Raw genomic sequence first — 18,314 nt, forward strand, 5'->3', positions numbered from 1 at the left:
TTGATTTTTTATCTTTCCTTGATGAACCATGATCAATTCTTGATCAAATGGTGAATGATACTTCAATATAAGGATCTTGACAAAAAATGAGGAGTTTTGACTTTACTTTGACCACAGTTGACTTTCAGGTTAACCTAGTCGACTGTTGACTTTCTGAACAATTGAGTGACCAATTCTTTGGGATGAGACTTGATACTTGTCATGGAGGTAATGTGAAATATATTGAGCCATATAGGATGCCTTGGAGCCATTGATTCACTGATTTTCCTTTGAATGAACCAACCCTAGTTTCAGAGCCTTGTATAGGAGAGTGTGTCTTGGAGCTTTATGTATTGATTTGAATTTTGTATAAGAGAAATAGTATGGGCAAATTTTGGGGTATGACAATCTTCATATTTAAGTATTATACGGGTTGAGTAGAAATACGATTCCAGAATGAATTCTCTTAAGCTATAGATTGTTTATTTGCTTTTATTTACTTTTCCCGCATTTACTTTCCGAAACCCAATCATGAAACTTAGAACGTGAGATAGTTGAACGGCATTTTTTCCCTACCAATCTCTGTGGACTACGATATGATATAACCTATATCACCCGATAATAAATATACCTATTACTTTTTGCTTGCCGCTTTACCGCTTCAGCAAATGTCAAAATTCAAAGTATTCTTTTTTGGTTAAGTTAATCAATCAACGCATTTTTTAATCGATTAGAAGTGTGAAAAGTCCTACATATTGTTTCCTTTTTTAGCCATATTTTTTCCTTTATAAATGAGACTTTTCTTAATTTTAAAATACACCATCTTTCTGAAATAGAAACTTTCTACTATTTTTTCCTCGTAGTCTTTTATAAAAGTATTTTTCACTAGAGTTGCCTTAAAGCCAAAAAAGTGAAAAAAATCTAAGAGTTATGTTATACTAGTGCTATGTGGTCATTGCTTATTCAAGATTATAGTTCTCTTGTGATCCCTTTGTAATATATTTGAGGGTTGCAAGCTAAAATTGTAAAAAAAAAAAACTTGAGTGAAAGTTATTGAGTTGAGCCTGTGTAAAAGCTCTAATCAAGGTTATTAAGTTGAGCATGTGTAAAGGCTTTGGTTACTTGTAGAAGGTTTATGGGATGATCTTATGCAAAAGCTCAAGTTGTATTTAAGGTTGATTGAACTGATCTTATATAAAAGCTCGAAATTGTTTTAGGGGGAATCTCTAGAAGAAACTCTTGCGGACTGGAGTAAGTCATGTGATTTAGCCCAAACCATAATAAATCTTCATTGTGATCTTTATATCCCTTATATTTTTTATTTGTGATATTTATCTTTTCCGCTGCTTATCTCTTTTCCTTTTCTCTTTTATTTTATTCTACTGATTTATTTATGTCTATTTATCTCTTTAACATAAATAATTTTAAATCAAAGTGTTTTTAATTTAAAAAATTGGAAATCTGAATATCGTAACTCACCCCTTCCACCTCTTGTTTTTTAAGTCACTTGGTCAACAACAACCGCCATGTTTTGAAATCAAAGGGCAAGAAAAAATGGTGTACGTGCTGAGAAAATTAATGCATGAATTGAAACAAGCACCTAGAGTTTGGAACAAGAGAATTGACAATTTTCTCGTCAAGTTAGGGTTCAACAAAGGCACATCAAAACATGGAGCATATGTGAAAGATTATAGTGAAGAGGACCAACTTATTATATGTTTATATGTAGATGATCTACTAGTAAAAGGATCAAATGAAGTCGGTGTGGCAAGACTTAATGCCATCATGAAAAATGAAATTGATATGTTAAACCTAGGAAATTTGGCTATTTCCTAGGAATGGGATTCATGAACATAAAATTTGGAGTTTTCTTGCACTAGAAGAAATATGCAGAAGATATCTTAAAAGTTAAGAGCAATTGCAACCGTACAATAATTTCATGGAAACTGATATAAATTTGAAGAAGGACATAAGTGATGAACTTCTAGATTCAACCTTGTTTATATAAGCAAATCAATGGCTCACTAAGATACCTATGCAACACTAGACTTGATAATTTCTATAGTGTTGGCTTGGTAAGTAGATTCACGGAGAAACTGAGATCATGTCATCTACTTAAAGCTTAAAGAATCCTCAGATGCATTAAAGACACTACAGATCATGGTATATAATTATAGCATATCATAGGAACACTATGAGGGAGGACAATGCTTATGGCTATTCTAACTCAAATTTGGGAAGAAATCAAGATGGCAAAAAATCACACCATGGTACTTGTTTATGAATGGAGCAACTCCAATTTCATGGAGCTCAAAGAAACAATGAATAATGACTCTATTATCTTGTGAGGCAGCGTATGTTGTAGCTTTTTATGTTGTTTGCCAAACATTGTGGATGGAAATGATGTTGGAAGAATTGAAGTTTTGAAGATTAGGCTTTTAGTTAACAACAAATCAACAATTGATTTGGAAAATTATCCATGAATCATGGAAGGAGAAAGCATATAGAAAAGAAATATCTTTTTTCTAAGAGTCTAAGTTAGCACTAATATGATGAAGATTGAATATTGCAAATCTAAGTTACAATATTTGCAGATATTCTAATCAAACCATTGAAAAAAGCAAGATTTGAAGGTCTTAAAAGATTGATGTAATGAGAAGGCTAAATGGTCTGAATTATGAGTAGTATTGACAGTGTAATTTAAAATTAGTTACAGTTTAATAGTCTTGCAAGTAAATGACTTACAACACAAATAAACTGCCTCAAAATCACAGTTTTAAAAATCCAATTAATCAATTACTTTTTCTTTTATATAAACTCTATTATATTATTGTATTTACTTAAATCATTAAATCAAGCCTCTTTTTCCTATTTATTTTTTGCAATTATCTGAATTCCGTTACGTGCATTAACTTGTGAACAAAGCAATCCCAACACAAATACTTTGTTTGCACATAAAAGAGTTATGTAAAATTAAAATTATAAAAGATAATATTTGATCTATACATCTATTTTGCATATTGAAAAAAAATTTAATAAAAAATAATAAATACATAAACATAATATATTAAAAGAGAAAAGCTAACGAGTGTTTCTGGAGAAATATTTTTTAATTAAAATATTGACTTTTATAAAAAAAAAATTATTTAATATTCTCAAAATTCTCAGAAAAACCGTTAATATGACTCATATATTAATGATTTTGCAAGAATTGAGTTCTTAGAGAAAACACAGTGTTTCAATATTATTATTCAAGAGTCATTGTATTATCTTGAAAAAATTCTATGTATTAGGCTTGCTCCATATTTTCGAACAATAAAAAAAAAAGTTAATACATGACAATGATTGAATCAATGGGGGAAAGAACTAACTCTGAGAGTAGTTAGTTTTTTCTTTGGAAGCATATGAAAAACGACTTAATCATGCACCATACACGTGTCACGCGATATCGCAATCTCAAAACGAAAAACTATTCTTCATTCATTGCTCTGTCTCTTTGAAATAACTCCCACCAAGCTTCACTTTTCCACTTTCACCCTTCCTCCGCCACATGTCGCCGCCAACCGCCGATTCCGGCGTCATTCGCCGTTACACTCCGGAGGACACCAACGGTTTTCACAATGGCAACGCCGAATCCTCCAAACCGAAAGCTAATTCCGTGGCACCGCCGATTCCGAGTACGTTCGGCGACGCGTTTATCGTAGTTCCGCCGGAGATTCTCCGGAGAATCATATTCTCTTCGGCTAAAGGTTTCTCGGTTGGAGCTGGTATCAAAGGCGGTCTCGCTCTGTTCGCGATCTTGGCGCGATTCGCACGAAAAAAACCGCCAAGGTGAGAAAAATAATTCGAACTCGAAGAAGTACTGAGTGATTTCGTTTAGTGATGATTGATTTCGGTTTGTTTGTTTGTTTGTTCAGGAAAGAGATTATGGTGACGAACGGTGAAGTGATTGTTGCGGCTCTGAAGGAAACGTTGAGATATGGTTTGTTTCTTGGAACCTTCGCCGGAACGTTTGTTTCAATGGATGAGTTTATAGGTGCTTTTGGAGGTCACCGTAGGCATGTTCTTCTTTTTCTCTTGATTTTTTCTGGCAATTGATTTATTGTTATTGTTATTATTATAGAAATGTACGTAAGCTCTGTAACTGGAAAGTTATTTTTAGAAGTGAAGTGATTCAAAGCTCAATAACATGAATCCTTGAACTGTGTTGTAAAAGATTTGAATAAGTGTAAATTAAGCAATTGGCATGGTGCTTTAAGGCGGTTGACATAGTGGAAGTTTGGGTCTGCATGGGGGGAATTGTATAGAGAAAGAGAGTTAAGTGAACTCCTTCGACAGAGGTTCTATTCCTACCCTTATTGATTTTGTCAGTTTCAATCAGGATTATCTCAAGTACTAAGATTAACATGCATGTAGATTTTAGCCAAAAGAAATGTTTAATTATATGTTATGCAATTTTTTTCTTTCAAGGATTCACCCGAAGCCTTTGATCTTTTATAGAGAGTCTAAAGACTTATGAACAACAATGTTGTATCTCTTAGGTATAAGAATGTAATTTTTAAGAGGATTGATTTTGTCATCCAAAAAAGGAGTAGCGACGCAGTTTATTACCCATTTTCCTTCTATTTCTGTTTAAATTTTATTATATTGTTCAAGTTATATTCTAATGAAAATAAATTATATTCAAAAAATAAAATGAAATGATTAATTAAGTATATGATCATGGAAAGTATTTTGTCAAAGTGTTGTTTGTGTTCATGGGTTTGTGGAGTTGGTGTGATTGATTATTTGATGTGTTTGTAGTTCAGGACAGCAAGGTGGAGAGCGCTGTTTGCAGGGGCAGTTGCTGGGCAGTCTATGCTTCTGACGGGGTTAGAAGCACAGCACACAAGCTTGGCCATTTACATTCTCATGCGTGCTGCTGTCTTAGCATCTCGTTGTGGGATTAAGAGCAAACGATTTGGGAGAATTTGTAAGCCTCTCACATGGAAGCACGGAGACATTTTCCTCATGTGTCTCTCATCTTCCCAAATTTTGTATGTAACAATGCTATTTATGCTTTTTTTAGCTCAATCTCTTTTGTCTTTTGAATTTCATAGCAGTACCTTCGGTTCTCTTAAAATAATAGATAGTCTGTTTTTCACTTGATGGCTTTACAGTTTAAGTTTGATGCATGATGTGATTCCTGTTGTTATGTTCAGGTCACCGATAAATATGCATGTATTAAAATAGATAGCTATCAAATTCGAGACATGAAAATGCTAATATTTAAGTTTGATGTGCTCAGTAAAACCATATCCTGCCTTATTAAATAGTTCACATAATGTGAGTGGCTGAACTTGTTCACTAAATGGGTCATTACCTATGAACTTGGATTTTATCACTCATCAATTTGTGGTTAGTTACTCGCCCTATATTAGTTTTTCCTTGCTAATAGGGACCGAAGCTGCAGGGCTCTTCCCTGTCTACTTATCTTACTAGGAAAATGCTGTTTAGTATGAAAGGAAAACACACAATTTTGCATGAAAGTGCTTGCTACTGTAGGATCATGTTAGATTGCTTTTACTTGCTTTTGAATAGTTGTATATCCCCTACCGTAATTTGTGAATTGCTCTTTTTTTCTATTTTTGTATGACAATTTTCATACACAATAGCATTTCTCATACGATTGAATATATCTGTATTTGTGTGTGTGCATTGTTAGAATAAGAAATGTGTATTAGATTATATCCTAGAATTGTGTTAGAAATTCTTATATACCTCATGATTTGTTTCCATGTTTAATTAGAATTATGAACCTGGTATTAGTAGAAATAAGTTCTAGTGCTTAATCTTTCATAAATGAAATCATAATCACAATTCAAAAGTATTAATTCTTTCTCTTTCCTCCTTCGTTATTTACAATCATCTTTTGTCAGTTGTCTTGTCACTGTTTTGCTGTTGATGCATTTTTGTGTCAGCCGCTTACACAACCTTTCTCAGAAGCTTTAAATCAGTTTGTCTCCCTATGATGTGTTCAGCACTCTATGGTTATCTCACATAAATTTGATTCTGCCCTTGCTATCTGAGATACATTCTTGCCTTGGTTATTCTAGGTTAGTAACAAAGTTGTGATTCATATTAACCTCCCATAATGAATTTTACTTAATGTGATTTCTCCTACCTCATTGACGAGTCATGTCATATTGAATTATTCTTGCTTGTGATGTGCACCATCCTTAGTTTTAATTAATATTTATATTTATGTGGTATCTTAAATTTTCTTGTGCTTTAAGGATATCATATATTGTTGGTGAATTTGGAAAAGTTTTAGTTCATTGTTGTGTAAAATTGTCTGCTAGGAAATTTCAACTAATGATCATTCTAGTAAGTCTCTTCTTCCTTGGTCATGCAACTTTGAGATTGATGATCATCACAACCATATGTCTTTCCAGAAACACTCATTTTTTGACATTTCCAACATTCTCATGTTGCCTCTATAGCCATGTTTTGTGAACCCCGTATCATATTTGCCTTTTTAAAAGGTTTATTTTTAACAAGTTTAAAGTTTATTAAGCTATAGCTTGAGGGGAAATGTCAAAATATACGAAAAATCTCATAATATTTGGTTGTATCTTAGCGCGATTTAGTAACTTAATAAGAGAGATTGAGATGCCACCTAGAATTATAAGGGAAAACAAGTGAGTGGGGAAGTTTAGTATATAATTGAAAATGGAAGAAAACAGCTATAAAGTATAAGATATTTTATGTGAAATGAATTCTGAATTCTTTGATTACATGTTAGAATGTAAGTAGTTCTATTTATAAGACAAACTTAAGCTTAGTCACTTTACTGATTCTAGCTAATTATAACAGAATATGACATACTCGACATCAATACTAGAAGCAGTTAGACAGCGGAAGCTGTTAGAGAATTGTGTGACCAGAATGCTCAACTGAATTTCAATACTTTATGCATAAGTGTAATACAATGCTAACACATTCATGTAAATAAATAATGGCTCCAGTTTTACACCCATGACTGTGCAAATGCTGATTCACCATTGATAGTTTCACTTTGGGGCCATGTTTCCCATATACAGTACAGACACATTTTAAGTCCCTCTCGATTCCTCTTCCCCCTCTTTTCTCCCTTTTTATAATTATTGAAGGAGTTTCTATAAAACAAGGATTAATGATGATAGAGAATCTTTTTATTTCAGGTCTGCTTATATATTACACCAAGACAGTTTACCTGCTTCATATAAATCCTTTCTCAATAAACATGGTGGAAAGGATGCAGTTATCTTACAAGGTGTAAAAGATATAGCCAGTGGCAAGCCTTTTACTAATCTGCATGCAGTAAAGAAATACTACAAGACCATGGGTGTCGACGTGAAATTAGATCCAAATATGAAAGTCCCATGCTCGGTATGAAATACCGGTTTTTTTCTTATTCTTGTCATTTTTTCTTAATCTCAGTCTAATTATTAATTAACCCGTAGAAAATAAATTAGAAGAAACATACTTATTAAACAGTGTTCAATATCAAATTTGGAAGCGGAATTAGTGTTGTCAAATACTGGTCATGGTGGTGCTATGGTGTATATCGGTGGCGGCTCTGCCATGGTCAGATTTGTGAGGAATGGCAGCGCCATGGCACCATATGTCGGATTTTTGGCTCTCTGCCATTGTTAACACTAAGTTGAATTTGATCACACCATAACAGTAGCATCCTTTTTTACACTGGTTTGTCTGCTTTGCCATAATAAAATTATCCATTCAAGTTTAATCATATTAATAGTATTGAATTTCAGTTCTTGTTCTCTCTTTTGGATTGTTTCGATTATGGCATTCTTGCATGATTCTTCATGACTGACCTGTATAACACTGCAATTTATGTTTAAAACATTTCGTCTATCTCTGTTCAATATTTAAATTGTAATTCATTATACAAAACTTGTGACCTGTGCTGCTTTTTTTGGTGTTTCAAATCACTGAATTTGGCAGATTGTACATGGGAATCAATCATGCGGTGGGCACGTCATTTCTTTTCTCGGTCAAGCCTACAAAAGAGCGTTACCTGTTTATCTTCCAGTTTATCTGATACCCGCCCTAATAGTTCACAGAAAAGGACTTTTACAAAGGTGATCTGATTGGAATCCATTGCAACCATTCTACTTTTCATATGACCGAAGTGTTATCTGTTTATGGTGGTTTTTCAAAATGAATACATTACCATTGAGCGCACATATACTGATTTTGTAATGAAGAGGCGTTTTCAGGACAAATTGAAGATCAATTCTAAAATATCCATTTAATATTTTTCATTCTCTCAATTCTAGCACTAATTGAAAATCATGTTTTGTGCTTCATAATTATGAGATTACATTGTTTTGCACTTTCTCATTGTCCGTTATCAAAATTCTTAACTGCAGGCCTTTTACAATATTAACAAAGGTTCTCATTGGCACTGCAAGATCAAGCTTGTTTCTGTCAGTATACTGTACATCTGCCTGGTTAGCATCTTGTTCTGTGCACTATTATTTTGTTGCTGGTTGTCTTGCTACTAAATTAGGTTGATTTGAAGTAATTTTTTATGATTGCTTTACCCCAGCTTAAAGTTAGCTCTAACTATTTTTCTTAACAAAAAAGTTTAACTACAATGATTCTGTTAAGAGAGGAAACAGTACCACTTTATTTTAACCACTTGCTTTCTTTTCTTATGTTCAATTTTTTTTATTTTATGCACCTGGTAGCCTTTTCATTTTCTCATTCTTCTTTGCTTAACCTTGTTATTATGACAGTATCAATTTGGTTGAAACTTGAAACTGACATGTATAATATGGATGGCTCTATTCTAAATCAGGATGTGGACATGCTTTCTGTTTAGGATCTTCAAAAGATGTAACATTCCAATGGTGGCCATGGGAACGGTGTGTTGCTTAGCAATAATTCAAACAGTATTATATGATAATTTTCTTGTTATAAAATTGACTTTGCATTCTCTTGCAGTTCCCACCTGGCCTTGGATTAGCTATTGAAAAGAAAAGCAGGCGAATGGAAATATCATTATACTGCCTTGCCCGAGCTATTGAGAGTTTCTTCACATGCATAGCTGATGCTGGGTATCTGCCACCGTCTAGAAGGATCAAGAGAGCTGATGTTGTAGTTTTCAGCTTGTCAACAGCCATCATAATGCACTGCTATGCACAGGAGAGGGAAGTGTTCAGATCCAAATATTTGAACGTTCTCGATTGGGTTTTTGGTGTACCACCTCCTCCATGTGAAACCCCGCGATGTAAAGGTACCTAGGTAAAGTGTTAAAGCTCGTAAAGTAATTTTGTCCGAAAAAATTTTCCCCAAACTTGGTGGCACATATTTGGTGTTGCCTTCTCAAAGTGAATGCTGGCCTGGGAACCTGAATTTTTCATTGAGCAGGGAACTAGAATGATTACTTGAATATATGATAATAGTCCCAGAAGCATTTTGTAAACTCATGAAGATTGATGGTGTTTCGACCAATTATTGCTGCATGATATTCTGCATGCTAGAAGAACAAATATAATCATTGGAACTAAGATCTTATTCATCGGGGTTACATACGGAGCCATTACTAAAACCTCCGAGGATCAACTCTTTCAGCAGCCCGGATCTGTTTCCTGCTGCCATACTTCATCACACCCCTTTGTGTCCTAAGCAACTTGATAATTGAAGTATAGGTTTTTTACCCTTTCATATGAAATTTATTAAATGAAATGAGAGTGATTTTACTTTTTTTTTTAAACGAACACTGTCATGTCTAGGAATTTTTTTAAAAAAATTTACAAAAACTTTTAGCCAATGAAAGTAATACACGTTCCTCTCTTGAGATTAAGATGAGAAATATTATAATAACTAAAAATTTCTGTGAATTCCTACCGGTCTTTTGATTTGTAGTTAGTTTATAAAATATATATTATTATTATTTATAAAATTACTGAATTATAAATATTACTAATTTATATTAATATATTATATAAAAATACAAACAAATGTTTTAAAAATATATATATTTTAACGTTTATGAATTATTATCTATATTAAAATCTAGTATATAAAAAACTAAATATTTAAATACAATACAAAATTTTAATAATAGTTATAATTAAATAATAAAAGATAATCACTTGATTTATATTATTTTATTTTTTTAAAGTAAAAATTGAATTAAATAAATTATAATATTAATTTATGTTATCTTTCGTTGTAAATATTATTAGTGTTTCCAAATATTGTATTACATATCTTGACATGATTTTTTATAGAGATTACTTTAATGTTTAATGTATATTTTAGTTTATAATTATTAAAAACATAATTTTTTAACATTTTAAAATTATGAATTATAAATTTATCTACAATTTTTTATTTATTGTGAATTTATCTATTTCGAAAAAATTTATGAATATAATACATCTCAGAGAATTCTGTAAGAAAAAAACAATTAAATTTTTAATAAAATATGTGAAGTGGATTGAAAACATTTCTTTTAATATGTGAAAAAGTGGACTGGTCCTTACATTTGTAAAAAATAAAAAACATTTTTAAAATTTATAAATATATTTACGAACATACCCCAACACACACTTAGTTGATTCATAAGTGAGTTATCATTTTTAACAAAAACTACACTTAGTTGATTCATAAGTGAGTTATCATTTTTAACAAAAACTACAAGGAAATATAGCTCTGTATAATCTACGGAAGTGCACCTTCGAACGAGTTCTTAATCAAAAACGCGTCAAACTCTCCTCCCCTTTCTCATTTTCAGCAAACTCCCTCACTCTCTCAAGTCACTTAAAAATTTCTACTCTCAACATTTAATCAATTGAAGTGTTCAACATCAACTATTCAATTTGTTTTAACATTTGATTTTTTATACATCCATTAAGAAATAGGAATAGTAGATTGTGTAATATACATCAATATATATGTAGTTATAGTCATTATTAGGTAGTGTAACTGAGCAATGCGTTTTGTGCAATTTTTTTACCATGCATTTTTGCCTTTTAAAAAAAAAAAAAAAAGGTTAACACGGAAGTGCATTCTTGTATTTGTTTAGAAATTGATTTTCAAAGAATACGAACGTGCACTTCTGTATGTTTTCGGAAATTGATTTTTAAAGAGTACAGAAGCACATTTTTGTATTTTGTCTATCTGCATTGTTTGGTTTGATTTTCATCTGGGGTTGATTTTTTCTATTTTGTATTGTTTGTCTGGTTTAATTATGGGTAAAATGTTAGAACAAGATTTGTTCTGATCAATATTCTGTGTTTTGATGATAACATTATATATGAATTTTGCATAAGACAATTTGGTACTCTAATCCTTTGCATTTTCCATTTCAGGAAATACATAGAGTATGCACAAATCAGCGCTCAGAAGCACTAACTCAGAAGATTCTGGATGGCTACATCAGAACATGCTTTGGCAAGACATCAGAAGATGGTCAAGCAGAATCAGAACATGAACTATGAGGCATCAGAAGAACATGAAGTCAGAAGCAGAAGCACTGAAGTTCTGAATGGTATCACGCTCAAGCTCTTCAAAGTCAGAAGACAAGAAGATGCTCTGCACCAAGCTGTTGACTCTCAAATTCAAACGTTGTTATCTACAAATCTGAGTTCAAAAGCAAGTACAAGATGACAGGCTATTAAGTCTAATCTCTGACTGACAAAAGGAATGTTAGAAGCTACAAAAGGCAAAATCAGTAAAAGCAGCAAAAGCATGGCTCGAGGTAGTTGACAAAAAGTGTCAAACATTAAATGCAAAGTTGTACTATTCACGCAAAGCATTAAATGCAACCCAACGTTCATCTTCTCTCAACGCCTATATATAGAAGTTCTGATCAGAAGCAGCAATGAGAACACTTGTGCAAAATACTGAAACGCTGTCAAATTCAAAGCTCACGAACTTCATCTTCAACCTCACAAACTCTTGTAATATTTAGTGAGTGTTAAGCTTAGAACTTAAGAGAAATATCACTGTTGTGATTATAGCTTTATAAGAAGCAATATTACTCTTGTAAACATTTATTTTACATTGTTTGTAAAAGGTTCCTAGAGTGATCAAGTTGTGATCAGTAGACTCTAGAAGACTTAGAAGTTTTCTAAGTGGTGATTTCCTATAGTGATCAAGTTGTGATCAGTATACTCTAGAAGACTTAGAAGTTTTCTAAGTGGATAACCATTGTAATCACTTGGATTAGTGATTAAATCCTCAGTTAAGGTAAATCACTCTAAGGGGGTGGACTGGAGTAGTTTCGTTAACAACGAACTAGGATAAAAGTAATTGTGTTCATTGTTTTTATCGTACAAGTTTTTAAAGTCACACTTATTCAAACCCCCACTTTCTAAGTGTTTTTCTATCCTTCAATTGGTATCAGAGCTTGGTTCTAGGTGCAAGCACTTAACCGTGTTAGATAAAAGATTCAGGGAGAAAAATACAAAGTCAATATGGTTGAAACAGCTACATCTACTCCTACACCTGAACAAAACAACAATGGTAATGGAAGCAATAATTTCAATGGTTATAATAAACCACCAGTTTTTGATGGTGAAAACTGAAAACTTTGAGTACTAGAAAGATAGACTCGAAAGTTACTTTCTTTATCAAGATGGTGACTTATAAGATCTAGTGTTGGATGGTTACACACATCCTGTTAATGCTCAAGGTGTCAAGGTGTCAAGACAAGCCATGAGTGATGCTCAGAAGAAAGACTTTAAAAATCATCACAAGTCCATAATAATATTGCTAAATGCTATCTCTCATGCTGAATATGAGAAGATAACAAACAGAGAAACTGCTCATGACATCTTTGAATCATTAAAGATGACTCATGAAGGTAATGCTCAAGTTAAGGAGACAAAGGCCTTAGCATTAATCCAGAAGTATGAAACCTTCAAGATGGAGGAAGATGAAAATATTGAAGCAATGTTCTTAAGATTCCAAACTCTGACTGCTGGATTAAGAGTGCTAGATAAAGGTTACACCAAGGCAGATCACGTCAAGAAGATCATCAGAAGCTTGCCCAGAAGATGGGGCCCAATGGTGACTGCATTCAAGATTGCTAAGAATCTGAATGAAGTTTCTCTTGAAGAGCTGATCAGTGCCTTAAGAAGTCATGAAATAGAGCTGGATGCAAATGAACCTCGGAAGAAAGGTAAGTCAATTGCATTAAAATCTAATAATAAAAAATGCACTAACGCTTTTCAGGCTGAAGAAGAAGATTCTGAAATGTCAGAATCAGAAGAAGAAGAAGATGAACTTTCCATGATCTCTAGAAGAGTAAATCAACTCTGGAAGAGTAAGCAAAGAAAGTTCAAGAACTTCAGAAGTTCCAAAAGGCCTGGAATAGGAGAATCTTCTGGACATAGAAGATCTGACAAGAAGAAGGTGACATGCTATGAATGCAAGGAGCCAGGACATTACAAGAATGAGTGTCCAAAGCTTCAGAGGGAAACGCCCAAGAAAAAGTTTGAAACGAATAAAGGCCTTATGGCTACTTGGGATGACTCAGATTCTTCTGATCAAGAGTCAGGCTCTAAAGACGGGCAGGCAAACATAACGCTGATGGCCACTGTTGATGATGAATCAGAATCTACATCAGAATCAGACTCAGACTCTGAAGAGGTATTTTCTGAACTTTCTAGAGATGAGCTAGTTTCCAGCTTAACTGAAATTCTGGAAATCAAGGCTAAACTTAGTATCAAATACAAAAAGCTGAGAAAGCTCTTTGCATCTGAAACTAAGAAGCTTGAAACAGAAAATGTTGAACTCAAAGAAAAAGTTTTAAAGCTATCTAGTTTAGAAAAGTCCATTCCAAGTGTAAACAATATTCTTAAGGAATATGACTTGAGTTTCAGAAAATTTTTATCTAGAGGTATTGGAAGAAGTCAACTTGCCTCTATGATATATGCAGTTAGTAAAAACAAAAGAGTTGGCATGGGATATGAGGGTGAAACCCCATATAAACTTGAACCGGTTGATGAGATGAAAATCACATACAAACCTCTGTATGATCAATTCAAGTTTGGTCATTCTCATGATATAAAGCTCACATCAAACTCTAAGAGTTTTCATTTAATACACACCAAGAAGCATGCTGCATGTAACAACCCGAATTTTATTATTTGGCTAATTAAATTAAATAAGGATTTATTTACTTAATTTGGACGAAGTTTAATAATTAATTGGATCGTCAGTGTTATTGAGAAACATGTTCGGATTATTAAGTGAAGTTGGAATTTATTCAGTTAATCGGGGAATTAATAAAGTGGAGTATGTAGAGAAATAATATTATTATTGGATTTTATTTATTTGAGATAAAGTCGGATTTAATTGGATTAATCGGAAAATAATATTAAGGGTAATAATATTATTTGTTGGAGCATAATTAATTATTTGACTACTCTATTTTATTAATTGGGCCTATTTATTGGAGTGATAAGCAATTAGGGGGTGCTATCATTTTTAAAGCCCAATATAATAAATAAAGATAGTAAGAGAGGAAATAAGGGGTAGAGACATCATTTTCATTTTCTGGTTGTCAAGAATAGAAGTGGAGGAGAGGAACAAGAAGAGGAAAGCTAGGGTTTTGGAGGAGAAATCAAGAGGTAAGGGGGAGAATCCCTAATCATTATGGGTTAATATAATGGGGCAATTGGTAGATTAACATATTTATATTTTCATAGTTGAATCTTATAAAAAAAAAGTGTTTTAATTTCTGTTTAGTATATTAAATCTGTAGGAAATTGGGATTTGAAACCAAAGTTTAATACAGGAATTAATACCTCTGTGTTCCCTATAGTTCTAAAAATGAAAATGGAAATGAAGTAGTGATGAGTGACACTGAATGATGGCGAAGCTGTAACCGTGTTACGCTAGCAAAACCTGCCGTTTCATCTTATATATATGCGCTACAGTGACTAGCTTCAGTCACATGGCCATTTGGTTTAATACTTTTATCAAATGAAAAACCGCTACTGTTAGCTAGCTAATTACAAGTAGTAACGTGAGCCATAGCTTGTGTGGCTGAAGGAACTTGTTGCTGTTTAGTTGCTATTGGCTGAATGAAATATTAGGTACCATTATATCTTATAGAATAGAAATGTTGCTGTGGATTTTACTTTTGGCACAAAGAAAAACGTAAACTTCCACTTGCCTTTGAAAGAACATGTTCTATGATGTATCATTGACAAATGAAAGTGTAGAGTATGAATATATCTTAGTAAAATAAGTGCCACTGTACATGGTTGTTCAATTAAAAAAAAAAGAGAAGAAAAACGTGAACACCCCCTTGCTATCCAATGCATAAGCCACCATGAATGCCATTGGCCAAGTAGAAATGTGGGGTCACTATGTGATATTTTCTTTATGTAGAAATGTTACTGCTAGTTGACTAAATGAACATGTGAGCTACTCTCACAATTCACTAAATGGGCATATATGATAAGAGTAATGTTATTCTTACACCCAAAACCTACACCAATACTTACACCAAATACTGTTCACCGTATTTATACGGTGAATAGTGTTTTTTAAAATAAAATAATAATATATATAAAAAATATTTTTTATTTTTAAAATTACGAATGACACTGCTCATATACGGACGTGCATTAACCAACTTCATTACTGCATTAACCAAATTTTTACACTGCATTAACCAAGTTTGATGACTGTTAAAAATTATTTTTAATACTTGGATATTGCATTAACCAACTTCATTACTGCATTAACCAAGTTTTTACACTGCATTAACCAAATTTGAGTAATGCTATTCTTACACCTATGAACTGTACTTTTGTGTAGTCATCAAATTTGGTTAATGCAATGTAAAAACTTGGTTAATGCAGTAATGAAGTTGGTTAATGCAATATCCAGGTATTAAAAATAATTTTTAACAGTCATCAAACTTGGTTAATGCAGTGTAAAAACTTGGTTAATGTAGTAATGAAGTTGGTTAATGTACGTCCGTATATGAATAGTGTCGTCCTTAATTTTAAAATTAAAAATAAATATTATTATTTTATTTTAAAAAACACTATTCACCGTACAAATACGGTGAATAGTGTTTGGTGTATGTATTGGTGTAAGTTGTGGGTGTATGAATAGCATTTCTCTTAAATATACTACATACTCGTATAATATTGGAAGAAAGGTGAACCGTGTGATTTACTTAGTAGAGAGAGGAAGTCTTTTTACAGAGTTAAAATAAATAATAGTTGATATATGGCTTTTTTTTTAGGTTAACCGACCGGTATCCGCGGGAGAAAGGAGCCCCACGTGACTAATCCGGACCCGGGCTCGGAGGCGACGACATCGTGGCCTCATGACGTTTTTGACTCCAGTCGGGATCGAACCTAGGTACTAGCCGGTTCCGTCCCTTTTTAGAGAAAGAGAGTTTAACTCCACAATTTTTGGCAAGAAAGTGGCAAATGAGAAGTTAAGAAATGTTTATGTTGAAGTTGAAAGTTAATATATGACCACTAACACTTCAAATGGTAATAACATAATTATAATACTAATTATTATTATTAATTTATCTAACTTTTATTTAGTAACCAATTAATAGCTACGCACACGTACACACATTTATGTCATTTTCTTTACCCTTCTATTAGAAATGACATTCAATTTCCATATTAACAAATTAAATAGTTATTTTCTAGCAACCATAATATCACAAAATAAAGTTTACTAAATCAAACTACTTTGAATATTGTTTAAATAATTTAATAAATAAAATTATCTTAAGATAAAACAAAAGTAAACTTAATCAATTGGATTATTTATTCTAGACTCGGTAATATAGATTAACAAGAAACAACCCAATCTAAATTTTCAAATACTGCTATAAATATATTATACTAACTAATGAAATCATGAAATAACTACAACCATTTAATAATAATAAATAATTTCACACACGGGAATAGTAAAACAATCCATATCTTAATTAAAAATATTTTTTAACATTATAAAATAGAAGGGGTTATAATATTAGTCCACAAAATAAATATTTAATCCATTATTATCATATTAATAAAATAATTTCATCCTTTAAATTATATCATATGAAATATATACCATAAAATACTTACTATTAACCTACAAGAATAAATCATAATTTAAATAATTATGTCAATAATATTTAATTATTATAATCACAACAAATTAATTGATAAAGACATATAGTATGTAATTCTTTTTAAACTAGTTAAGAGCTACAAGATTAAATTCCCTAAATAAAATAATTATACTTTCAATTAAGTTAGAAATATACCAATCGTTAGTTGGTCCAGTGGTGATTGGCGCTGGACTTGGTAGGGAGAACCACGGTTCGATCTCCCGCAACTGCGATCGGGAGGGGGATGGAACCACTTGATGCCCCTGCTCTTTATATGCCTCAACATAATAGAATAGCAGAAATAAGAAACATGACCATATTGAATATGGAGAGATGCATGCTGAAGTAGTTGAATCTGCCAAAATTCATATAGGGTGAAGAAATCACCACTGCGGTTTATATTTTCAACAAGTGTCCTACCAAGAAGTTGAAGAACAAGGTTCCTAAAGAAGTGTGGAGTGGAAAACGACCATGAGTGAGTCATCTGAAGGTGTTTGACTCTATTTGTTACAAGCATGTTCCTGATGCGAGAAGAAGGAAGCTTGATGACAAGAGAGAACCTATGATTCTGGTAGGATATCACAAAACTAGAGCATACAGGTTGTTCAATCCAATTAATGAGAAGGTCAGGATGAATCGAGATGTTATGATTGATGAAAATTCTGCCTAGGATTGGAATTCTGGGGATGCAGTTAACAAGCCATTGATGAGCTATGGATTCGACGAAAAAATTGATTAAGTCGAAGACGAAGCAATTGTCGATATTCCACTTGAATCAAATTCAAAAAAGTTGCTGACATTCCTGACACACTCGAAGTTGAAGAGGGTGTGGCTAGCACAAGCCAAAGACCTCAAAGAAATAGAATTCCTCTAGTACGACTTTAAAGAATGAACAATGGAAGTCTGCTATGGTCGAAGACTTACAAGAAATCGAAAGAAACAACACATGGGAGTTAGTTGAATTGCCAACACATGCAAAAACTATTGAAGTGAAATGGGTGTTCAAGTTGAAGCATAATGTTGATGAGTCGATATCAAGACAACTTGGATTATAGAGGGTATGTTGTGATATAATTCAAGTTAAGTAATCCAAGTCCAAGCCCAAGACCAAGTTAATTAGAGTTTGTTTGTTACTTAGCATATAAGTTAGTTTTATATAAATATACATATTGAAAATCCGTTT

General features: G+C 32.6%; 1 protein-coding gene across 4 annotated transcripts; it reads left to right on the forward strand.

The window, feature by feature from the left end:
* The first annotated feature begins 3,427 nt into the window (after positions 1–3,427).
* On the forward strand, positions 3,428–9,745 carry LOC131624204 (uncharacterized). 4 transcript variants are annotated; one of them, XM_058895162.1, is made up of 8 exons: positions 3,428–3,810; positions 3,897–4,037; positions 4,788–5,015; positions 7,182–7,389; positions 7,969–8,105; positions 8,397–8,477; positions 8,828–8,894; positions 8,974–9,745. In XM_058895162.1, exons 1-8 carry the CDS (start codon positions 3,530–3,532, stop codon positions 9,271–9,273), a joined length of 1,443 nt encoding a protein of 480 aa, XP_058751145.1. In that variant the 5' UTR covers positions 3,428–3,529; the 3' UTR covers positions 9,274–9,745. The 4 variants fall into 4 exon arrangements, with proteins under 4 accessions (XP_058751145.1, XP_058751148.1, XP_058751147.1 ...); XM_058895165.1 differs by lacking the exon at positions 3,428–3,810 and adding an exon at positions 4,103–4,319 and having other exon boundaries at positions 3,897–3,961; positions 4,783–5,015; XM_058895164.1 differs by lacking the exon at positions 3,428–3,810 and having other exon boundaries at positions 3,899–4,037; positions 4,783–5,015.
* Positions 9,746–18,314: the final 8,569 nt, after the last annotated feature.

This window comes from Vicia villosa, unplaced genomic scaffold (assembly GCF_029867415.1).
Source record: "Vicia villosa cultivar HV-30 ecotype Madison, WI unplaced genomic scaffold, Vvil1.0 ctg.000108F_1_1, whole genome shotgun sequence".
Taxonomy (NCBI): Eukaryota; Viridiplantae; Streptophyta; class Magnoliopsida; order Fabales; family Fabaceae; genus Vicia; species Vicia villosa.

What these genes read in the sequence shown, in the direction of transcription:
- LOC131624204 (XM_058895162.1), top strand. Translation starts at nt 3,530, where the DNA reads ATGTCGCCGCCAACCGCCGATTCCGGCGTCATTCGCCGTTACACTCCG. An exon ending in GCACGAAAAAAACCGCCAAG is followed by an intron (nt 3,811 to 3,896) that starts GTGAGAAAAATA and finishes TTGTTTGTTCAG; the next exon opens with GAAAGAGATTATGGTGACGA. An exon ending in CTCTCATCTTCCCAAATTTT is followed by an intron (nt 5,016 to 7,181) that starts GTATGTAACAAT and finishes TTTTTATTTCAG; the next exon opens with GTCTGCTTATATATTACACC.